The sequence below is a fragment of the Pseudonaja textilis genome, chromosome 2 (genome assembly GCF_049901715.1).
Source record: "Pseudonaja textilis isolate UNSWEBS1 chromosome 2, rPseTex1.2, whole genome shotgun sequence".
Classification (NCBI taxonomy): Eukaryota; Metazoa; Chordata; class Lepidosauria; order Squamata; family Elapidae; genus Pseudonaja; species Pseudonaja textilis.
The window spans coordinates 68,600,155-68,620,872 of NC_141991.1; the positions used below are offsets into that span (position 1 = coordinate 68,600,155).

Genomic DNA, 20,718 nt, shown 5'->3' on the forward strand with positions numbered 1-20,718 from the left:
GAATCATTACCGGCCCTCTGCCTCTTCCAGGCCAACGTAGGGGCACCCGAGTACATGCAGAAAGACTTGAGGCTGAGACCCGCCTTGTCGGATCGCGAGTCTCCTCATCTCCCCCCACCATGTGCGTAGACTTGTGGTTCCTCAGTGGGGTGTGGAGAGAGGAGCAGATCTGGTGGTGGTTGTTTTTTTTTAAATCGCAAACCAACTCGCTCGATGGTAAACGGGAGCGAGGCCCGAACTCGTCCCTCGGCAAAAAAAAAAAAAAAGCGGCGCCACCGACGTAAGGGTCGTGCGCCTGTTCCTCCCCTTGGTATCCAAGGGAGACCTCATTGTTACGTGGTGGCGCCTAGGGTAGCCATGGCAACCTCCGGGCAACAGTCCAAGGAGGGAAAAGTGAGGAGGCACGTGGAGCCCCACAAATTGCCATTTCTTGGCCGACGTGCTGCAGGCGCGAGGCCCTCGCGAGCCAGAGGGCGGGGTCGAGAGCGGGCGCGTGCACCTTGGAGTTGGGCGAGGGAGGGGGAGCGGAGAACGTTTGCAAGCCAACCGCAGCAAACAAACGGGCGGTAACAGAGGACCGGGCTGAGCTCACAATCCCGTAACAATCCTCCTATCAAAGGCGGGCTGCGGCATGGAGAAAGGGGCGCAGGAGGAAGCCCCAAGAGAGCAGCACCGGCTCCTGCATTCCACGGCTTGGCAGAGCACTGCCTGCATGGACCATCTTCTCCTGCACCCTCTGCCAGGCCAGGGGGGCAGGGACCCGCACCTTCTGCTATTCCCTCCCAAACAGGCTCCCCAGCACCATCTCCTGCGCCCCCTTTCTCCCAAACAAAGCGTTTTGCACAAGGAACAGAAACTTCCACAGCCTGGGGAAGCGGGGGTCTTTAAAGAGCAGCAACATGTTTTGGAAGAGCAGATTTGCCGTGGCAGGCAGCTTTCCCAGCCTGTCCTTGAGATGGAAACCGAAGCCTGTGAAAAGCAGGAAGAGGAGGAAGAAAACGGGCACCAGAAAGGGTTACAAGTGAAAGCGGAGGAGCACGAGCCAGAGAACCCATTGCTCTTTATGGGAAGTAGCAACAAGAAAAAAAGACGAGAGCCTAAAACCCTTACAAACCGTCTCAGCGGCAAAGATGAAAGTAGTAGCAGTGTGAAAAGCGTAGTAGGGGAAGTCAAACTGGGGAAAGTTGAAGAGACTGAGGAGATCAACAAAGAGGCAAAGTTGAAAGAAAACTGCGATGATGCCGAAGTATTGGGATCTGCAAAAGAAGGGACCATCAAAACCGAACTGGTAGAGCCTCTGGAAGAGGATTGCAAAGGGAGGGAAGAGGCGGCATCCAAGCCTCCACCATCTGCCAGTGGTCCCGCTCATGTTAGCCAGGATGTTAGTTTGTCTCAACCTCTAGGAACACAGCATTCTCAAGAACTGAAGATTCCTGTTACACTCCATCCAGTCCCTCCAGGGACTAGGATCCAGTTTCAGGGACCACCTCCATCTGAGCTTATAAGAGTGACTAAAGTGCCAGTGACACAAGTGCCCCTTAAAATGCAGTCCTTGTTGGAGCCTTCAGTCAAAATTGAAACTAAAGATGTTCCTCTCACAGTGTTACCCTCAGATGCAGGTATTAAAAATTAGTCAGAATTTATCATACTAACCATAACTTGTTATATGTAAACACTGGATAGTACAATAAGAGTTCCACTGTTATTTCAAGGTATAAGAGTGTACTCCACCCCTCAAACTTTGAGTCAGCAATTCATATACAATAGTGCATATTCCAGTGCATGAAACCTATAAGTACATAGGGATTATACTCCTCAAATTGTTTTACAAGTTGGTGTTAAGGTGCTGGCCTAGAAACCAGGAGATTGAGTTCTAGTCCCACTTTAGGTACAAAAGCTAACTGAGAGGACTTGGGCTAGTCATTCTCCCTTACAGAGTTGTGAAGAAAATAAGGAAGGAGTATTATGTATGTTTGCTGCCTTGAATTATTTATCCAATAATAAATGTGGGATAAAATATCTGTTCGACAGAGGTGAAGAATACTAAACCAGCTTAAAATGTAATAGGCCTGTGTGATGCTTCAAATTTGATTCCAAAAGATGCAGCTGCTTTAAAAAGCTGAATAGTGCTGTTTTTGTGCTCACATATGTCTTTGAAATTGAATTAAAAAATGCAGCACAGGGATTTAATTTCACAGAGTAAAACATATTACCAATTTATAAAACCCTATGTTACAATAAAAAAGTTAGGCTTTTAATTATTAAATTTGTATAGCCACCCATATCTCAAATGTGATTCTGGGCAGTATATACAATAAAATCAGAATGATAAAAAAATATCTGAAATAACAAAATAAACCAGAGGTCTCCAACTCCTGGGCCACAGCCCACAACCAGGCTGCAGCCTGTTTGAAAGGGTAACCCTATGTAGAATGCATTATAGTAGTCTGTGAGTAGGAAAGGTGACCTGACCACAGATAATTGTGATCAAGGAAGTGGTACAATTAGGAATAAAAAAATTAAGTTATTTGCTATCTGTTTAGGAGGAGCTAGAATAACCAATAGTCCTCCATTTTATTCTCACAATCCCATAAAAGAAATTAGGTTGAACAAGGAGCAGGTAATGGGTCATTCAGTGAACGTCATAGTTAATTATGAATATAGTTCATTCTGTTAGACATCTCACATTCTAATATCTGTATAAATATACTCGTTTGGTATCAAAAGGCAGAGGTTTTATTATTCTCCTAAGATATCTCTTCAATTTTATTTAAAAATACATATGTCTATGTCAACTGAATTTGTCTAGATTGCTAATAAAACGCCTTTTCAATGATACATAGATGGAATCCTCAATTATTTACTGTAACATGATAGTGGAAATAGTGAGGAAGTTAAAATCAATCTTGTGAATTATTGTTCATGGTCAATGAGAAAGAAGAAAACTATTTCCTGACTTCAACTTTATGTTTTCTTTTGGGGGGATAGGCAGTGTTTATCATAGATTAACAGGAGACAGAAATATTCTGTCTTCCACCACTAAAGCCATTTATTTATACTGTGTATAATTCTATATATATATATATAGATTCAGATAATTAAATGTTGGTTACTGTGCTTTTGGTACTAATTTCTTGAAGGCAATTCCACAGTTCAGAGATGTTGATAGGATTTGAATAAATATAATTAAGGTTAGAATTTCACAACAGCTATATGTTGATTACATGAGTGTCCGTAAGAGGTGTTTTTTTTAAGCTGTCCATTTCACAAGTGTATTACAGTATAACATGAGCAAGATAAAACAGTATAGAGCTACATGAATATGAATAGACTGTCCTATTTAGTTAGGGAACAAAGGAGGAAAAATTCCTGTTTGTAATATTTATTTATATTGCCGCCTATTCATCCAGGGCGACTCAAGACAGCTTACATGATGTAAAACCATATTTAAAACAAAAAAAATAATAAAAACTAACAAAAAGAATTAAATAAATTAATAAAGTACAATAGAACAAAATCTGAGGAAAAATAATAAAAAATAAAAAATCACCCCCCAACTCTCACCCCCCCATCCCGACGACAGCAGATCACACTAGCCATTTGATGGGTTCCATCCAACTCTGGGTTCCCCAGGCCCATTGGCAAAACTAGGTCTTCAGTGCCTTTTGAAAGTGTGCTAGAATGGACGCCGTTCTAATCTCGGGGGGAATTATATTCTAGAGAGAGCGAGCCACCACAGAGAAGGCCCTCCTTCTGGGGTCCCACCAGGTGTATCTCCCTCAGGAATGGGACCCGCAACATTCTCTGCCTCCCCGCTCTAATGGGTCAGGTAGATGTGACCAGCAAGAGATGTTCCCTCAGATAACCCAGTCTCAAGCCATGAAGGGCTTTAATAAAGGTGACAACCAGCACCTTGAATTGCACCTGGAAGCAAATTGGCAACCAATGCAGCTCCTGCAGGAGAGGTGGCACATGTGCACACTGGTATCTGCACAAAACCATGCGGGGCGCTGCATTTTGCACCAACTGGAGCTTCTGGATGCTCTGCAAGGGCAGCCCCATGTAGAGCATGCTGCAATAATCAAGACAGGAAGTGTCCAGGGACCGTTGCTCCAGGAAAGGGCGTAACTGGTGCACAACTCGCAGTTGCACAAAGGCTCTCCTGGCCATGACTGCCACCTGCTCTTCGAGCAGGAGTCATGAGTCCAGGAAAACCCCGAGATTACGCACAGGGTCTGTTTGGGCTGGTGTCACCCCATCCAAGACCAAAGGTGGCAATTCTCCCTGAGCCAACAAACCCCAAACCCAGAGCCACTTGGTCTTGCAAGGGTTTAGTTTCAACCCATTGCTCCCCATCCAGCCCCTAAAAGCCTCCAGGCACTGCGAGAGGGAGGACACGGCAACACTTAACTCACCACGGGCTGAGACATACAGCTGAGTAACATCAGCATATTGGTGACACCTCAGTCCATGGTGATGGATGATCTTACCCAGCAGCTTCATATAAATGTTGAACAGGAGCGGAGAGAATACCGAGCCCTGTGGAACCCCGTAAATATGATGAGGCAATATTCTCCTAATGGAAATCCTGATTTTCAGTTTTACTCATATGTGAAAAGTTAAACACTTAAACTTCCACATGGTCAATCACAAAAAAGGAACATTTTTACACAAAGTTGCAAAGAAAAACTGGCTGCCATTGAAAGCGATCCAGTATTAGTTTTTTATATTAATCTTCCTGGATCTTTTTCAGACTCAAACACCCCAAATGTAATCATCTTATTAGCAAGTAAATAAACCTACTCTTGAAAATATTTTTAAAATTACTCTATTTGGAAAAGACATGTTTATAAAAAGCATTTTTTTATCTCAGTGGTAGAGTATATGTGTTTTTATATGCTAAAGATCCATTTCTGGCAATTTTTTGTGGAAAGTCTGCTTCCTGAATTTCTGAAGTACTATCTGTAACTCAGTGTAGCCAGATAATATAATATTAGACAAAAATGGGTCATTCTAAATCAGGGGTGTCAAACTGAATTTCATTGAGGGCTGCATCAGGGTTGTGTTTGAACTCTGTGGCTGGGGTGGGCATGACCAGATTGACGTCACTCATGTTGGGGGCTCCTGTGATGGTCCGTACGCTCTGCCAGTGAAAACAGCTCGGGTGGGCCATGCATGCCCCCTGGGCCCCTTTTCCAGCCATGGCGGCCTCCAGTAGCTCTCTGCCAGCTAAAATGGAGCTCCGTTTTCACTGGCAGAGGGTTGCAGGAGGCCGTCACTGCTGAAAATGGGGCCTAGGAAGGATGTATGCAACCCTCCCATGCTCCATTTTTACTGGCAGAGGCACAGTGGGTCGGTCCTTCATTGTTGCCAGGGCAGCCCTGCAGGCCAGATCTAAGCAACCCGTGGACCGGATTTGACCCCTGGGCCTTGAGTTTGACAACCCTGTTCTAAAGCAATTTTATGTTTTACTATTAAAATGAAAGAAATGAGACTGAAAGTTTATTAATTTTTCTTCCAATGTATTTTAATATGGAAGGTGTTATATAAATGAACACTTTTACTTGAATTTCGTTGTACTGACTTTCTTTTGCTGGAAGCTGAAAATTAGATGCTTGTTCCAGTATAAGGCTACAAAAATAATTTCAAGTACACTCAGAAGAATGGGTCTTGAAATTTTCGAGACATTATGTATTCTGTATGAATGTAAAAATTATTCTCTTCTTTTAATATTTAAGTATTCCCAAAGATACTGGTGTATGGCCAAATCATTGAAAAGTCACGGATATGTTGCAGTAATGAAAAATCCACTGGATTAGATGCAGATCTGGCTTCCAGACAGGTTTCTTATGTTTGTATAAGTTTGTGATCATAGTTAAAATATGATCTAAAAGTCTAAAACAGTTTAGAAACAACATCATGTTTATCTCAACATTCTTACTACAAAATTAGAATAGATGCAGAACAAAAATTCTGAACTATGGCATAAATGAGTTGGACTTTTCAATTAAGAAAAAGAATTGAAATTGTTTAAATTGATATTATACAGTACAATTTCATACTATGTATAAATGGATAAAGGGATGCTAAATGGGATTTGTTACATTTTTATCCCTTCTATCTGTTCTCCCAGAAGCTATGGGTTGTTTTTTTTTCCTTACACAAAACTCTGATGTGATTTTAGCTAAGCGATCCTACTGGCTTATTGAGGAATTGCAAACATTTGAATTCAGGTGTCTCTTAGTGCCGTATAACACTTGCAAGGAGCTTTCCAAGTGATTGGCACTTGCATTTAAGAAGATAAAAGGCACTGCTTCACCTACCCTAGTACTTATTGAAAATTTGGAATTTGTTTTCATGAGATACAATGTTGCTGTCTTGTTTAGAAGGAAACTGGTAGATTCTTAGATTATAAATTTAGTGACAGATGTGGAATTACATTGGATTTCAATGAGCTGGTTGCTTAATAGAGATGGAGGACCCAAAAACAGGGCCCTGGGCATTTGAGAAAAAACAGTTTGTCAAGAAGCTCAGTTAACAAGCCTCTGGCCAGAATGTTATTCATCTGGTGACAACCTGGTTATTTGGAAATGTATCTCACTGATTTCAGTGGAACTTGCTTCCAGAAGGTAGCCTGATTCATATAGCATAATATGATTTGTTTTAGTGTTGATTTAGTTTATTTATTTCATTCTGTTTATATGGCTGATGTCTGGCCAGCTAGCATAGCTTAAAACACCAGTGCAATAATTACCTCATTACCAAAAGAAAAAAGAAAAGTAAAAAGCATAAAATGGCAACCAAGAGCAGATCGTACTTCAGTAGATTAACAAGGCCTTACAGACCTAATTATTCTGATCTTCATGTCTGGGAAAATAGCCAGGTCTTAAAAACTTTCCAAATAGCCAGTAGGGTGAGGGCCATCTGAATCTTGAGTGAGCAAGGACAAGTGATATGACAAAAAGTCAGTTTCCTGGACTGGGTAGGGGTGTGGAGGGGGGAAGAGAAGGCAGGAGAAGTTGCTAAACATTGTTTTGCATCCTGACAGTAATTTCCTGACAGTGAGCTTTTTCTGGAAGGCACTTAATGTTGGGGACAAGTGAACCAATGGGAAATCATTTCAGTGAGCCAGCCCCAACATAGAAAAACAATGCTTTTGGATTTTAATTCCCCTTCCCTCTTGAAAATGGGGACAAACAGCTCCTTCTCCTGGTTCAAAGTTGTTGAGATTATTCTAATGGGCAAATAATCCAGCAGCAAGCCCTAAAGGCCTTATAGATTGAGATGCACTTTAAATTGCATCTGGGAGGTAATAGAAATCCACTGCAGGATGCACAAAATAGGTGTGACGTGCCAATTTGTGAGTACCTGGGCCACAGCATTTTGCACCAACTGAAACTTCCAGATATTCCTTAAAGACAGCCACAGGTAAAGCACCTGTAATAGTCTAATCAGGTGATAATGAGAGCATGAATCACTGTACTCAGGTCCTTGAGTCCCAAGAAAGGCTGCAACTGGCACACCACCCAAGGTTGGGCAAAGCTCTCTTAGGTATAGAACCCAGCTACTTATCAAACAGGAACCAGAGAACCCCTACCTGACAATAAGAGAAATAAATACATTTTGGATTATATTTGTTGAGGGGAAAGATCTTCCTTCAATCCAAATGGCAGGTGGTTTCACAATACCATAATTTGGATCTCTATGATATCTCTTTTTAGAGAATAAATCTATCTTTCTGGTTAGTCTGTGAAATATACAAATTATTACTTGATTATGCTGTGCTGGAAATTTCTTTGGCATTTTTACAATTATTTTTCTTTTTTTATAGGAAAACATTTTAATGAAAATAAAAAAACAGGTGAAAATTTAACGTGTTTTTCATTGTAGATTTTTTTTTAAGTGACACATCTTTTCTGGTTTCTTTCATTTCACTGAATGTAGTGTAGTGATTAAAATGTTGGACTATCACTGGAAAGACCAAAGTTTAATTCTACTCTAACCATGAAAGCTTGCTGGATGATTTTTTGGCTAGCTGTGTTCAACTCAACCTACCTCAGAGGGTTATTGGGGTGGGGGGGAAAGCAGGAGGATGAAGTGGTATATGGTGTATTATATCTCATAGGTCTTTTTCAAATTAGAAAGTGTAGTCAATATTAGATACGCCAAAGTGAGGCTGATTTTATAAGGGAAATAAAATTATCTGCCATTTCATACAAATACTATGTATTAAGTAAAAGAAGAAAAACAAGTGTTTTTCACCAAAAATATAACTTTAGGGCAAATTAAGGGTTTTGGCACAGCATTTTTAACACATTGTACTTATGACAACTTGCTCATCAATATTTTTGAATACAAGGGAAATAATATATTCTATAGTTCATTATACAATCTATGATGATTACTATAAAATACATGCTAAAATAGTAACATGATACATAATTATTTTAATGTTAATATTTAATTGCTTCTGTGATGAACAAAAATTCAACAGTGCAATATATTGCCCAAATATCATTCATTCCAATCTCAACTAAAATTTATGAATATTAGTAAATACATATTATGCTTATTTTTGTAAGTTAACATCATATTTCTTTCAGTATATTTTAAATTGAACATATATTTCTTTCAATATATTTTAGAGCTTTCATGATTTTCCTATCCTTACAATTGCACAATTTAAGCATGACTATTGGACCCACCAATATCCATGCTTAAATTGTGGAATTGTATGGAGAGGAAAATTGTGAAAGCTCTAAAAAAATACTGACAGAAATTAAATGAGAGGTTCATCCCTAAGCTGATTTCTGCTCTTTTTAATTCAGGGTCACTTGTTGAGATTGGCAGCTATGCAAATAGATTGCATAAATTTAAAAATAAATCTATAGTTCCCCATTGAAGGGCATGTAGGGTACATTTTTAAATATAGTGGACACAGTGAGACTTAATTCTGACAGATCATAGATAAATGGATAAACTTGTGTTGTTTGTGTTATAATTAGTAAATTCTAAGGGCAATTTACAGAAAGAAACAAGGGATATTTAATCTCTCTTGTAGAATTGGAACCTTATTCAAGAACATGCAGCAGATGTGCTTTTGTTTGTTTATTATTTTTATCACTCAGCATATACAGTAGTTATTTATCCTCAATGTCTAGTTAGATTCAAAAAAATTATGCATAAGTCTTGTAACCATCTAGTGAATTTGCCATCTTGCAAATTGTTCCTGACAACTTCACTCAGTTTCAAATACAGTTTGCCCTGCAACAAAGTGGAAGTCAAAGTTGCCCCAGACTGGTAGAAAACCTGCTTGTTTTTCATGTAGTTACTAACATTTTCCATGCTTCATATAGTAAGAGATAGAATTAGTTATGAAATCCAGTGGACTTGTATAACAATTTTTTCCTCTTTTCTATTTCCAACAACTCCTTAGAGGAGGTTCCCCAGTCTAAAGCACATAATTCTCCAAAATATCAATGCAGAGCCTGAAGATGAATAAAGGCTCCAGGAGGAATCACACTCCTACTTCTTAAATTTGCAGTAGAAAAGTAAATTACACAACCCTAACTGTTCTGTATCAGCTTATAATTTCACTTTACAATAGGCTCATATGACACTTGTACAAAATGGCCCTGTACTAGTCACCAAAATCCATAATCTACAGCCAGATGTAATTATCATAATAATTAGAATTTAGAATTGGGGTATGTTTGAGCCTAATGTTTGCATTTGTTGCCAGAATTAAGCAGTGTTTTCAACAATTGAGGTGGAGAAAAATCATTTTATTATTATTGTTAGGATCATACTTCAGTGCCCACAGAATACCGCAGAATTAGCAGTATATTCCACCCATCCCTATATTACCTAAACATTAATATTACTTTATCGTAGGGATACCAGATACTCCGTTCAGCAAAGATAGAGATGGCCATGTCAAGCGTCCTATGAATGCATTTATGGTATGGGCAAGAATTCATCGGCCAGCCTTAGCCAAAGCTAACCCTGCTGCTAATAATGCCGAGATCAGTGTCCAGCTTGGATTGGAATGGAACAAGCTCACTGAAGAACAAAAGAAACCTTATTATGATGAAGCTCAGAAGATAAAAGAAAAACACAGAGAAGAATTTCCTGGTACTAGAGAGACAATTATTTATACATTTTTAATATCTGATCGCCATTAAGTATCCATAGGTTCGTGCATGGAAAGATGGTATTTAAATATAATCATTCAGGAAACAGAGTCCTGGAAGATGAAAAAAACATAGTATGTTTAAATAACGAGGCAAATTCCTTAGCTTTTTCTGACTTACCGTACCCAAAGACATACAAGTAGCCAAATGAATGGTGACGTTATGCCACCATACATGTAGATCAATCATCTGTATATTAGTATGAGCACTAAGGTTTTCCCATTTTGTCAAGTGAGACATTTTAGAATATGGAAATAATTATTATTTATTAAACTTGCAGACTCTCAGTGGCTCTGGCAGTCCACAACAAAGAAAAAAAGCCACAACTTTTCTCTCCTCTGTCTTGTGAATGTGCATTTCCACTGATTTATGTAAACCTTGTTAATTACTTGAAATTACATCTGGGAAAAAATAGTTTATTCAACAAAAGGCATATGTTAATATTAATTAACCCAATTATATTAATACTGACAATTTTTTCTGGTGTTCCTGTTTTAAATGTATAAACTCATTGCATGTCTTTGTGTTATTCCCAGTGAAATACAATTCAGATAATATAATAATTTCCAGGGTTCTGATTTTATATACATATTTAAAAAATAATCTGATGCTAAATTCTGTAACACTAAAGCAAATATAATGAATAATAGAATAAGAAAGGCATTAACTCTATTTAGCATTAGCAGAAATAATAGTGTTTTATTTAACAAAGTTGGTATTCTGTCTTAATTGTAAAGTTATGCCACAATTGGGTGATAATATTGATGGCATGAATACCAATTTGGTGTAGTGGTTCAAGATACTGAGCATGAGTAATAATCTTGCACAAAGCAACCGGATGACTGGGGCAGCCATTTCCTTTCAGAATGAAGAAGAAGGTAAAGGCAAACCACTTCTGAAAAATGTTGCCAAGAAAATTGTAGGGGCTTATCCATGTAATCGCCAGGACTCCAAATTAACTCTAATGTTTGTATATAATTCAAACCAAAATCCATGGTAATGAGAGGTATTACAAATAGGAACAGTATTTCTCTTTCCCTCTGAGAGATTGTAAGCTTTCTATTCGTATTGTATATATGAATATGTGTCCTTTTGCAAATATGATTTTCTGACTTAACAACAGAGAAGTTTATGTTACTCTTAATAATGCATATCTTCACTGGGTAAGGATTTTCAAAAGAAACTCTATCTTTCAGCTGGCGTACTCTTTAACATTTCTGCAGGTTGGGTTTACCAGCCAAGGCCTGGCAAAAGGAAGAGGTTTCCATTGACTGTCTCCACTGTATTCTCGGGTACAACACAGAACATCATAGCTACAAGTCCAATGACAGCCTCTACTGTCTTTACTGGGACTTCTCAGAGTATTATTACTACAAATCCAACTACCATTTATCCTTTCCGATCACCTACCTACTCTGTGGTTATACCCAATGTACAGAACAGCATCGGGCATCCAGTCTGTAAGTTCATTTTTGTTGTTTATATGAATTCTTTAAATTGCTTTAAAAGAGGAGTCAAAGAGGCTATCTGTATCAAAATTGAACACCTCTCTCAACAGTGAGAAGGGATAGGACACAATTTATATCTGTTTACAGTGCAGCCCTTTCAACAGTCCCAAGTCAATTCCACACTCATTGGCACTCTGAGTTAGGTGACTGAGGACCCAGACTAACTGTCAGGTGGTTTAATGATTCTATTAGTGGATAAATCCTTTCCATTCCCCACCAGTCAATTAGAGCTGAAGAAGCTTCTTGGGTGAGAAGTGAAATGTCTTGAAGAAAAATCAAGAAAGTCCAGTTGCCTTTTTGACAGCACCTTTGGAATGAGAATTTTAATTCCTATAAGCAAATTCATAGCATGGTTTTGTAGAAATCTTTAAACTAGCAACTAAATATTGCACTTATATCTAGAAGTCTTCAGCAAGTTAAGCTGATAAAATATAACCGTACTTTTATAAGCATTTTTTTCAAATTTGTAAATTTGATTCTTATTAAGTAAAATCGCCTTGAAGTGAATCCACATGGTAAGTCTTACATAGTATCAAATTTATTTGCCACCAGCCTGCAATGAAACAATCTAATGAACACATTTCCTAGAACTCCCAAAACAAGAATTCCACAAAGTACGTTATTTTCAAATGAAACACACATAAGCAATTTCTGACAACAACACTCTGGTCTGTTTTCTTACACTTCTATAATAAATGGAACTAAGAAATGTGCTTCTTTTGTAACAGCTGTTGTCCTGTTAATGGCAGCCAGCTCAAGTGAAATTGATTCTTCCAAATAAGAATCTCAGAATCTTTCGTAGTTAAACATATTAAAATTAAGATGACAAGAATTTCTCCACACACACACCATTTCCAGTTTAGAGCCAATTTATCCACAATGTATTATGATGGAGTGTTTCTTGATTTTTTGTAACAGTTCTTTCCTAAAACTTTCATTCTCTGAACCAACCTTTACACTGAGAAAATATGTATCTGTTCATTGTTTTTATCAGAGTGAACATTAATTCTCAGACATGGACATATCCTCTACACAGTTTTCTTGGCATAAAATGGAAGTGTTTTGCCATTGCTTTCTATCAGAATGAATTTTTCAGCTCTCTAATCTAACATACCTCCCAGGCTACAATAAAATATTAACCAGGACTAATCCTTTATAACTTTATAGGTCAAATGACTGGGTGTTGCCACTTATTGAGGCTGATTTTCTGTAAACATAGTATTACCAGTGGCATCTACCATGTATGTATATGTCAAAACTTAAAAAATGATGAATCTATTGTAACAAGCAGTATCCATTTTCTTTTGACATGAATCAGTGGACTGTGTACAATGTGTGCCCACTAGCTTATAGATTTTGATACACATAGATACTTTAGAAGATTGGTAAAATTTACTACAGGATGGTCTCTTCATTCCATTGCCAGTTACCATGGGACGTTTCCATATCATCACTGTTTTCATTCAGTAAATCCTTAGAAGCAATTTGAAGGCCATATGTAATCATTTTCACCTCTACCAGTTTAGAAATACTATAAAAAGAAAAGCAGGGGGCAGTTTCGGCCACAAACTGCTGTACTTCTGCAGTAACAAAAAATATCATTTCCCGTTCTACCCAAGTAGAAAGAAAAAGGAAAAAAAACCCAGCTTTTTTAAAGAGAAAAGGGGAACTGGAAACAATTCTATCAATTTTACTCCTTGATAGGGCCTATAGTAATATAATATTGTACTTCCATTTTAAGCCAGAACGCTGTTGGAGTATACTTTGTATTTTCTATGGATAACAACTTTTGTATTACATCCATGCCTTTTCTGTGTTTTAATACAGAGTTCCCCAACCTTTCCAAGGTTGACCACCCAGAGCAGAGGAGAGGGAAGAGGAAACAGGGAGTGGTTTTGTGGGAGCGGCAGGCATATTAGTGCATGCATGCACACATGCGAACACCCATTGCTTATATGAGTGGGGCTGTGTGCACACATGCACCCATATCAGCCAGCCACCTACACAGATTTTGATATTGGCAGTAACTGATAAACACGCTGAATCTAATCATAAAACAGATCATTTTCACTTTAGAATGTAGATTTTTTTATCATTTGATTAACTTCAAAGAATTCTTTTAAATGGTGGGTTTTTAAAAAAAATATCATTTGAAATTACAAAATAGCACTTAAATCAGGAAAAGACCAACTAAGACCCACAAGTAGCCAATCAATTTGTTTTCTTAAACCCCACCTGCAATTGTACTATTAAAATTCAGCAATGAAATGACATTTCCTCTTCCTTTAAAGGAAACTGGCTCAAAACTAATTGTGTGAAACTTCTACTTAAACATATTTATTTTTTGTGTAAAAATAAAACAACTCAAAACACAAGCATACTCCAAAAGTTCAGTTCTTCTGTGCTAAAAAAAATTGCCCTCCCTCACTAGAATGCAGTCCAAAATGAGGGTTATTTAAAGTATAAAATAGAGATATAAAATAACATTTACTATAGATGTTATAAAAATGTGAGGTGAGCTGTTACATTCACCTGTTTGAATCATCCTCAGTATTGAAACCACATTTTTTCTATCCTTCTTGAAAAAGTTCATTTTTTCCAAAAAGGAAAAGAGCTAATAAATTGACGTCCTGAAGAACACTACTATTATGATGATCCAGAATAAATTATATTTGGAAGCAGCATTCATCATGCTAGAGTTGACAAAGAAAAGTAAAAAATGGGAACATAATATTCAATAAACAATTATTATTTCAAATGAAATAATGTATAATATTTAATATATACATAATACTTATAAAATGAAACTGGATAATTGGTATCTTACCTTTTGTATTTGCTTTCTAATTCTAATACAGTATTAGAAAACAATAGAATACAGACCTAAATGTAGGCTTTTATTAACAAATATGAAAGATATCCTAAATATCTTTGGATATTAGCAGATACCTTACTTACTTTACTTACTTACTTACTTACTTACTTTATTTATTTATTTATTTATTTATTTGTAAATAAAGTCAGATTGGTGAGAAGTTAAGGTGCTGGTTTAGAAACCAGGAGACTCTGAGTTCTAGTTCCTGCCTTAGGCAGGAAAGCTGGCTGGTGACCTTGCGTCTATCCCTTAATCCAGGGGTGTTAAACTTGTGGCCCGTGGGCCGGATTTGTCACATGCAGGCCACGCCCAACCCAGCTCCACGAAGGGAAAAACATTGTGTGATTTCAATGTGATGCCATGGAATTTGACACCCTTGCCTTAGTCTAACTCACCACACAGGGTTATTGTAGGGAAAATAGGAAGAGGGAATATAAGGAACATTTGCTGCCTTGAGTTACTTATACATAGTAATAAATGTGAGATAAAAATCAAATGAATAAATCATTCATGACTCTGAACAGCATACAAAGTTAAAACAAAAAGAATGCTACAAAATAACAAAAAACATAAAATAATTTTAAAAAGTTAAAACAATATCAATCTTTAAAAAGCAAAACAAAATTCCATCATCTGCAGAAGAGCATGCTCAATTTTCCTAGCAATACAATCTCCATATCTATGTTTTCAGATTCCCAGGCCAGATGGCAAAGCCATGTTTTCGGGCCCTTTTAAACAGCCAGCACTGTTGGGGCTAATCTGACATCAAAAGGAATAATATTCCAAAGGGTAGGTGCTTAGGAGATAAACCTTTTCTCCTTGGTCCCATTAGATGCCATTCCTTCATGGACAGGACTCTTCACATGCCTTTCCTGCTGGATCTGTTGGTTAGGTGTGATTAGACAGAGGAACCCTTCAAATCACCCAGCCCATGCCCTTTTATATTAAAAAGAATTAATAAATTTTTATTGTTGATAATACTAATCAGTTTCCAAAAATAGAAGGAATTTGAGTTTTCAGATTTACAAATTTAAGGAATTATATTTTAATATTTCTTTATCTTTTTTTCAAAGTATAATTGCATAGTACAATTTTTTTAAATAAAAGCATTTGTTAGAATATAGTCCTGTACATATTAATTACAGAACACATGTAGTGATTTTCACACATAGTATAATTATTATTTGCAGTCAAATGTTTTGTAAAAGAAAATGAAGTAAACTTTCAATAAGAAAATACTATTAATATGAGTTTCTCAGTTATAATTGATCATTTTCTTTCTCCAAAGGTGAAGCCGCTTCTACTATCCAGCTGCCAGCTCCTTCAGCTCAACATCCAGGCCCTATTACACTGTTCCAGCCAAATGTAGGAAACACAACATCATTAGCTGCCTCAACTGCAAACCTGCCAATTCGACCAGTCCTTCAGCCTCAACGATTTGCTGCACCTTCCCCAACAGAAGCTCATCGTGTATCTTCAGGAACAAATTGCTCTATAAAGAGACCCACCCAGATTTCTATTGAAAGCTCAAGCAGGACCCCAAATAATACAAGCACTACTCACCCTAGATACAGTGTCTCAACTAGCCAATCCCCCAAGGAATACTCAGGTCTTTCTTCATGTTCTAGAAATGGACCCATTCCTCAAGCACCGCCTATCCCTCATCCACACGTTTATCAGCCTCCTCCCATTGGTCATCCAGCAACTCTCTTTGGAGCTCCTCCTCGATTTTCATTTCATCATCCTTACTTTCTACCAGGGCCACATTATTTCCCTTCAAGGTAATGCAACCACATACTTGCATTCTGGAATAGGTAATTAGATACGCTTTGCCAAGGTTTGCAGCTACTGTTAGCAAAAGTGCAATGACATTAGACAATTTTCCTTCTGTTTTTCCTGTTTCTTTTCATATGGAACTTCCATACATTTCATTCTACTGAAATTATTTTCATCAAATTTTCCAGTTATAGAGATTTTTAAGGATTTTTCTCCCATATCCAATCTTTTAAACCTGTCTAGTGCATTATTGTCCCTAAGTAGAAAAACAAGTCAGAATCATCATACTCATCTAATTATTAAAACAAATATTTGCAAGACACAATCTACCCAACAGTTTTTGATTAGAGACCTCAAACTCCAATGGCTCAGTCTGATTTGCAGCCTTGTTTTTTCTTAAGTTAGGTATAATCCCATTACAATCTGGATATGTATATATTTTTGGCCTAAAGCCAATGTCTCCATTGAAGAGAAGGCTGGATAATTGATGATGATGATGATGATGATGATGATATCCTGATATATTTCAATTGACAAATGTACCTAATACTTCTGTCTCCCGTTTTCCTCACAACAACAATCTTCTAAGGTGGGTTGGGCTGAGAAAAAGTGACTGGCCCAAGGTCAGTTACAATATAGAGCAGTTGGAAATGAAATGCAGAAATGAAATGGTGGTTATCTTATTGTTAATCATAAAGATCCAGAACTTCATGAGTTTCCTTACTTAATGCCAGGAAGTTATATGATTAACAACAGCTTTTTGTTAAATTGCTAAATATAATCATCACAATACCTCACTTATTTAATTTGCTTCCAATATCTATTTACATTTTACTTGTACCCATTCATATCTTGTATTTCTATGTGTGAGTGTATACAATGTGTATGTTTATGATAGATGTTTAAAATGCTTCAAATTCAATAGAGCAATTTCAGTTTGAAAACAATTTGCACACTATTCAGTCTATTCATCCATTATCCATCCATCCATTCAAATTATCAGGAGCTTGAGTTGAAGGAGAATAGAGATACATACCCATGCATACGTGCATGTACTAGTTAACATTTCATGTAAACAATAAAGGAGACTATAGCATTTCTCATCAGCACAGTTTTTTAAATTGCCTTTTAATTTTTATTTAACCCTTTCTGTTTAAATTGAGGATGTTGCTGGGGTGTTTATTGGTTTTGTTTATGTCACCTTAAACCATATAATTTTGGGATGAATGCTATATATAAATTAATTAAATCAGCTTTTATTAAAAGTTGGGGGTAAGTGACTGAATTGTCCTACCTCTGGATTGATTTCTGTGCTGTAGGACTACCTAGTCAATATTCTACTAATATTCTATAGCAAAAACCTTAGATTCAGCTGTAGACCTCCTCTAAAAGTTATTACAGAACTGTGAATTTAAATGTGATCAGAAAATATGCGGGGAATAACTATAGTATCTTCAGTTAAATATACAAATTCAATATTAAATTACATTAACAATTGAAATTAGGTGAACTTTTTATCCTGCTGCAAACTGTTCCTTCTGTTGAAAAGTCAAATACAGTTTTTAGCCTGAAAGAGAATGTACCTTTCTATTTAACTCAAGGTTTAAATAAAGATATGCTATGAAGGTAGTCCTCAACCTATGACTACAGTTGAGTCCAACATTTCCATTGCTAAGCAAGGCAATTATTAAATGAATTTTGCCCCCATTTTATGACCATTTTTGCCTCAGTTGTTAAGCGAATCACTGCAGTTGTTAAATGAATCACATGGCTGTTAAGCAAATCTGGCTTCTCCCATTGACTTTATTGGAAACTAGCTGGGAAGGTTACAAATGGTGATCACATGACCTCAGTACAGTACAACTGTCCTGAATATATGCCAGTTTCCAAGCGCCTGGATTTTGATCACATGACCATAGGGATGCTTACAGTGTCATAAGTGTGAAAACTGGTCATAAGTCTCTTTTATTTCCCCAGTGCCATTGTGATGTTTAATGGTCAGTAAACAAATGGTTGTAAGCCGAGAACTACCTGTGTGTGTTAGCAGTGATATATCAGTCCTATGGCAAAGCAGTCGAAGTAACCTTTTTTTCCTTTGTTTTGATGCAGCACATGTCCATATAGCCGGCCTCCTTTTGGCTATGGGAATTTCCCCAGTTCCATGCCTGAATGCCTTGGCTTTTATGAAGACCAGTATCAAAAGCACGAGGCCATGTTTTCTGCCCTGAACAGAGACTACCCTTTCAGAGAATATTCCGATGAACACACACATAGCGAAGACTCCCGCAGCTGTGAGAGCTTGGAAGGGACATCTTATTACAGCAGCCACAGTCAGACTGAAGAGGAGTATTTAAACCCTATGCCACAGTTGGACATTGGGGCCCTTGAAAATGTTTTTACAGCCACCCCTTCCACCCCTTCTAGTGTACAGCAAGTCAATGTGACTGATAGTGATGATGAGGAAGAAGGAAAGGTGTTGAGAGATTTGTAATTTTTTAGATCAAATCTAGCATACATACTTTTTAAAACATGAAATAAAACATGTTCCTCATATAACACTATTTTAGTGAGTGTTATCTAGAAGGCATAGTGATTCTAGATTGTTGTAAAGTTTTTATGACACATGGGAGAGTTCCTGAACCAATGTATCATCACAGGTACTGTATATTTTTATATTAATTTTGCATACTCTGCTGATCAAGGCAGCTCTTAAGATGGTAAAGATTTTTTCATTTAGTTACCTCGTGCCTTTTAACTGAATGTTATGGGTAATGTTTCCAGAGACCATGTGAATAGTGTACCTTATTGATTCTATATTCAGCTAAACTTGATTTGTCAACATTTTGCTTTTGAAAAAGTGCACTGAAGAAGTTTGATAATTAATGAAATCAGGGCATTGTCCTATATATCTTGTGTCATGTAATGCTAGAAGCAACGTAATTGTGTGTAACTTACCACAAATTTTAAAATCTGCTGTTGAGCAAATACAGACCTTAATTTAAAGAAATCATACTATTTCTGATAGGAAATTTCATTTTCCTCTTTCAGTCTGTCTTCCTTGGTGACATGGTGATATTTTAATTTCTATCAAGATAAAAAATGTATTTATTTCTCAGTTGTGCCCATGGTGTGCACACTCTTTGTTATACATAAGTCAGAGTTGTCAGATTTTAAAAATCTGGCTTGTGAAAGTAGTAATTTTAAAAAAAAGCAACTACAGTTGTTCCAGAATCTAATCTATATTTATGCTGAAATTGCTATATAATTATCTGGTCTGCAGCCCCTCTTACGGTTTTAACTTATTTCTCTGCAAGAACAATTCATTTTTTAACATCTATATAAATGGAACAGTTATATAATTCTAAGAATAAATAAGAATCAATCTAGCTGTCAGTTGTATACAAGCAGGTTATGATTCTATACCAGAATATAATTAACAATATTGCAAACAATACATTTTAAACTGTAGTGCTTCAAAGGTAGTTGTAAAGTAAATGAAACATTACTAAGCTATTTGTTCATGTTGCAAACCAATTTTATAGGTACACTTTTCTTTCTGTTTTGGGGAAAGGGGCTGATAGTATAGATGTTCCATTTTTGTTATGTTAAAATAAAATCACATGAACCATATGTTGTTACCTCTCTGTATTGTGACAAACAGAATTATGACCCTTGTATGTACATGATAAAGTCAAATGTGGTTATTTTAATATTCCTTGGAGGGATTTGTTTTAAGGACAATCATACAAAGGGTATGCTAATATCAGTAACTATTGTAAACTGATTGAAAATGTTAATACTTTTCATGACATTTCATTTAAATTGTAAATTATCTTATATGTGTTAAGAGATAATAGACTTTAAGGGGTAGAAAAAAAATTTAAAGAATGAAAAGGAAATTCGATATTTGATTGGTAATTTTTGCTAATAATCATAGTACTTTTGCATCAGCACTAATATATAATACTGATGTGTGGTTTAGAATACTTGATATATTCTAAACATATACTTCAAATATGCTTCTTGGGGAAAGTTGGTCTTCAAGAATTCTTGTGAGCAAATGTGCTACCTTCCAGGAAAAAAAAAGTCTCTGAAAAGTAGAAGAATCCACGTAAGCCGATCCTTCCCAACCTACAATCCTCTAGATTTGTTAGATTATAACTCCCAGAAAGGCAGCATGCAAAAAAGATTATCCTGCTATTCAGCATCATTATTCACAAATCCAAGCATTAACCATGCTATTCTGGCTCAAATGAGTCACATTTCATTTCATTAAAATTATTACATTTTCCAGACTATGAAAGAAGGTAAGAGAAGAAATAATTATGTGATAACAAAAAGGAAAAAGACAAACCTCAGATTAAAA

At 36.9% G+C, this 20,718-nt stretch overlaps 1 protein-coding gene across 3 annotated transcripts; it reads left to right on the top strand.

The window, feature by feature from the left end:
• Window positions 1–10: 10 nt before the first annotated feature.
• Window positions 11–20,268, top strand: SOX30 (SRY-box transcription factor 30). Of its 3 annotated transcripts, none has more exons than XM_026696674.2 (5): window positions 11–121; window positions 9,895–10,134; window positions 11,417–11,653; window positions 15,865–16,357; window positions 18,462–20,268. In XM_026696674.2, exons 1-5 carry the CDS (start codon window positions 55–57, stop codon window positions 18,841–18,843), a joined length of 1,419 nt encoding a protein of 472 aa, XP_026552459.1. In that variant the 5' UTR covers window positions 11–54; the 3' UTR covers window positions 18,844–20,268. The 3 variants fall into 3 exon arrangements, with proteins under 3 accessions (XP_026552459.1, XP_087780352.1, XP_026552460.1); XM_087924226.1 differs by lacking the exon at window positions 11–121 and adding an exon at window positions 437–1,619 and having other exon boundaries at window positions 11,390–11,653; window positions 18,462–19,981; XM_026696675.2 differs by lacking the exon at window positions 11–121 and adding an exon at window positions 437–1,619 and having other exon boundaries at window positions 18,462–19,981.
• The last annotated feature ends 450 nt before the right edge of the window (window positions 20,269–20,718 follow it).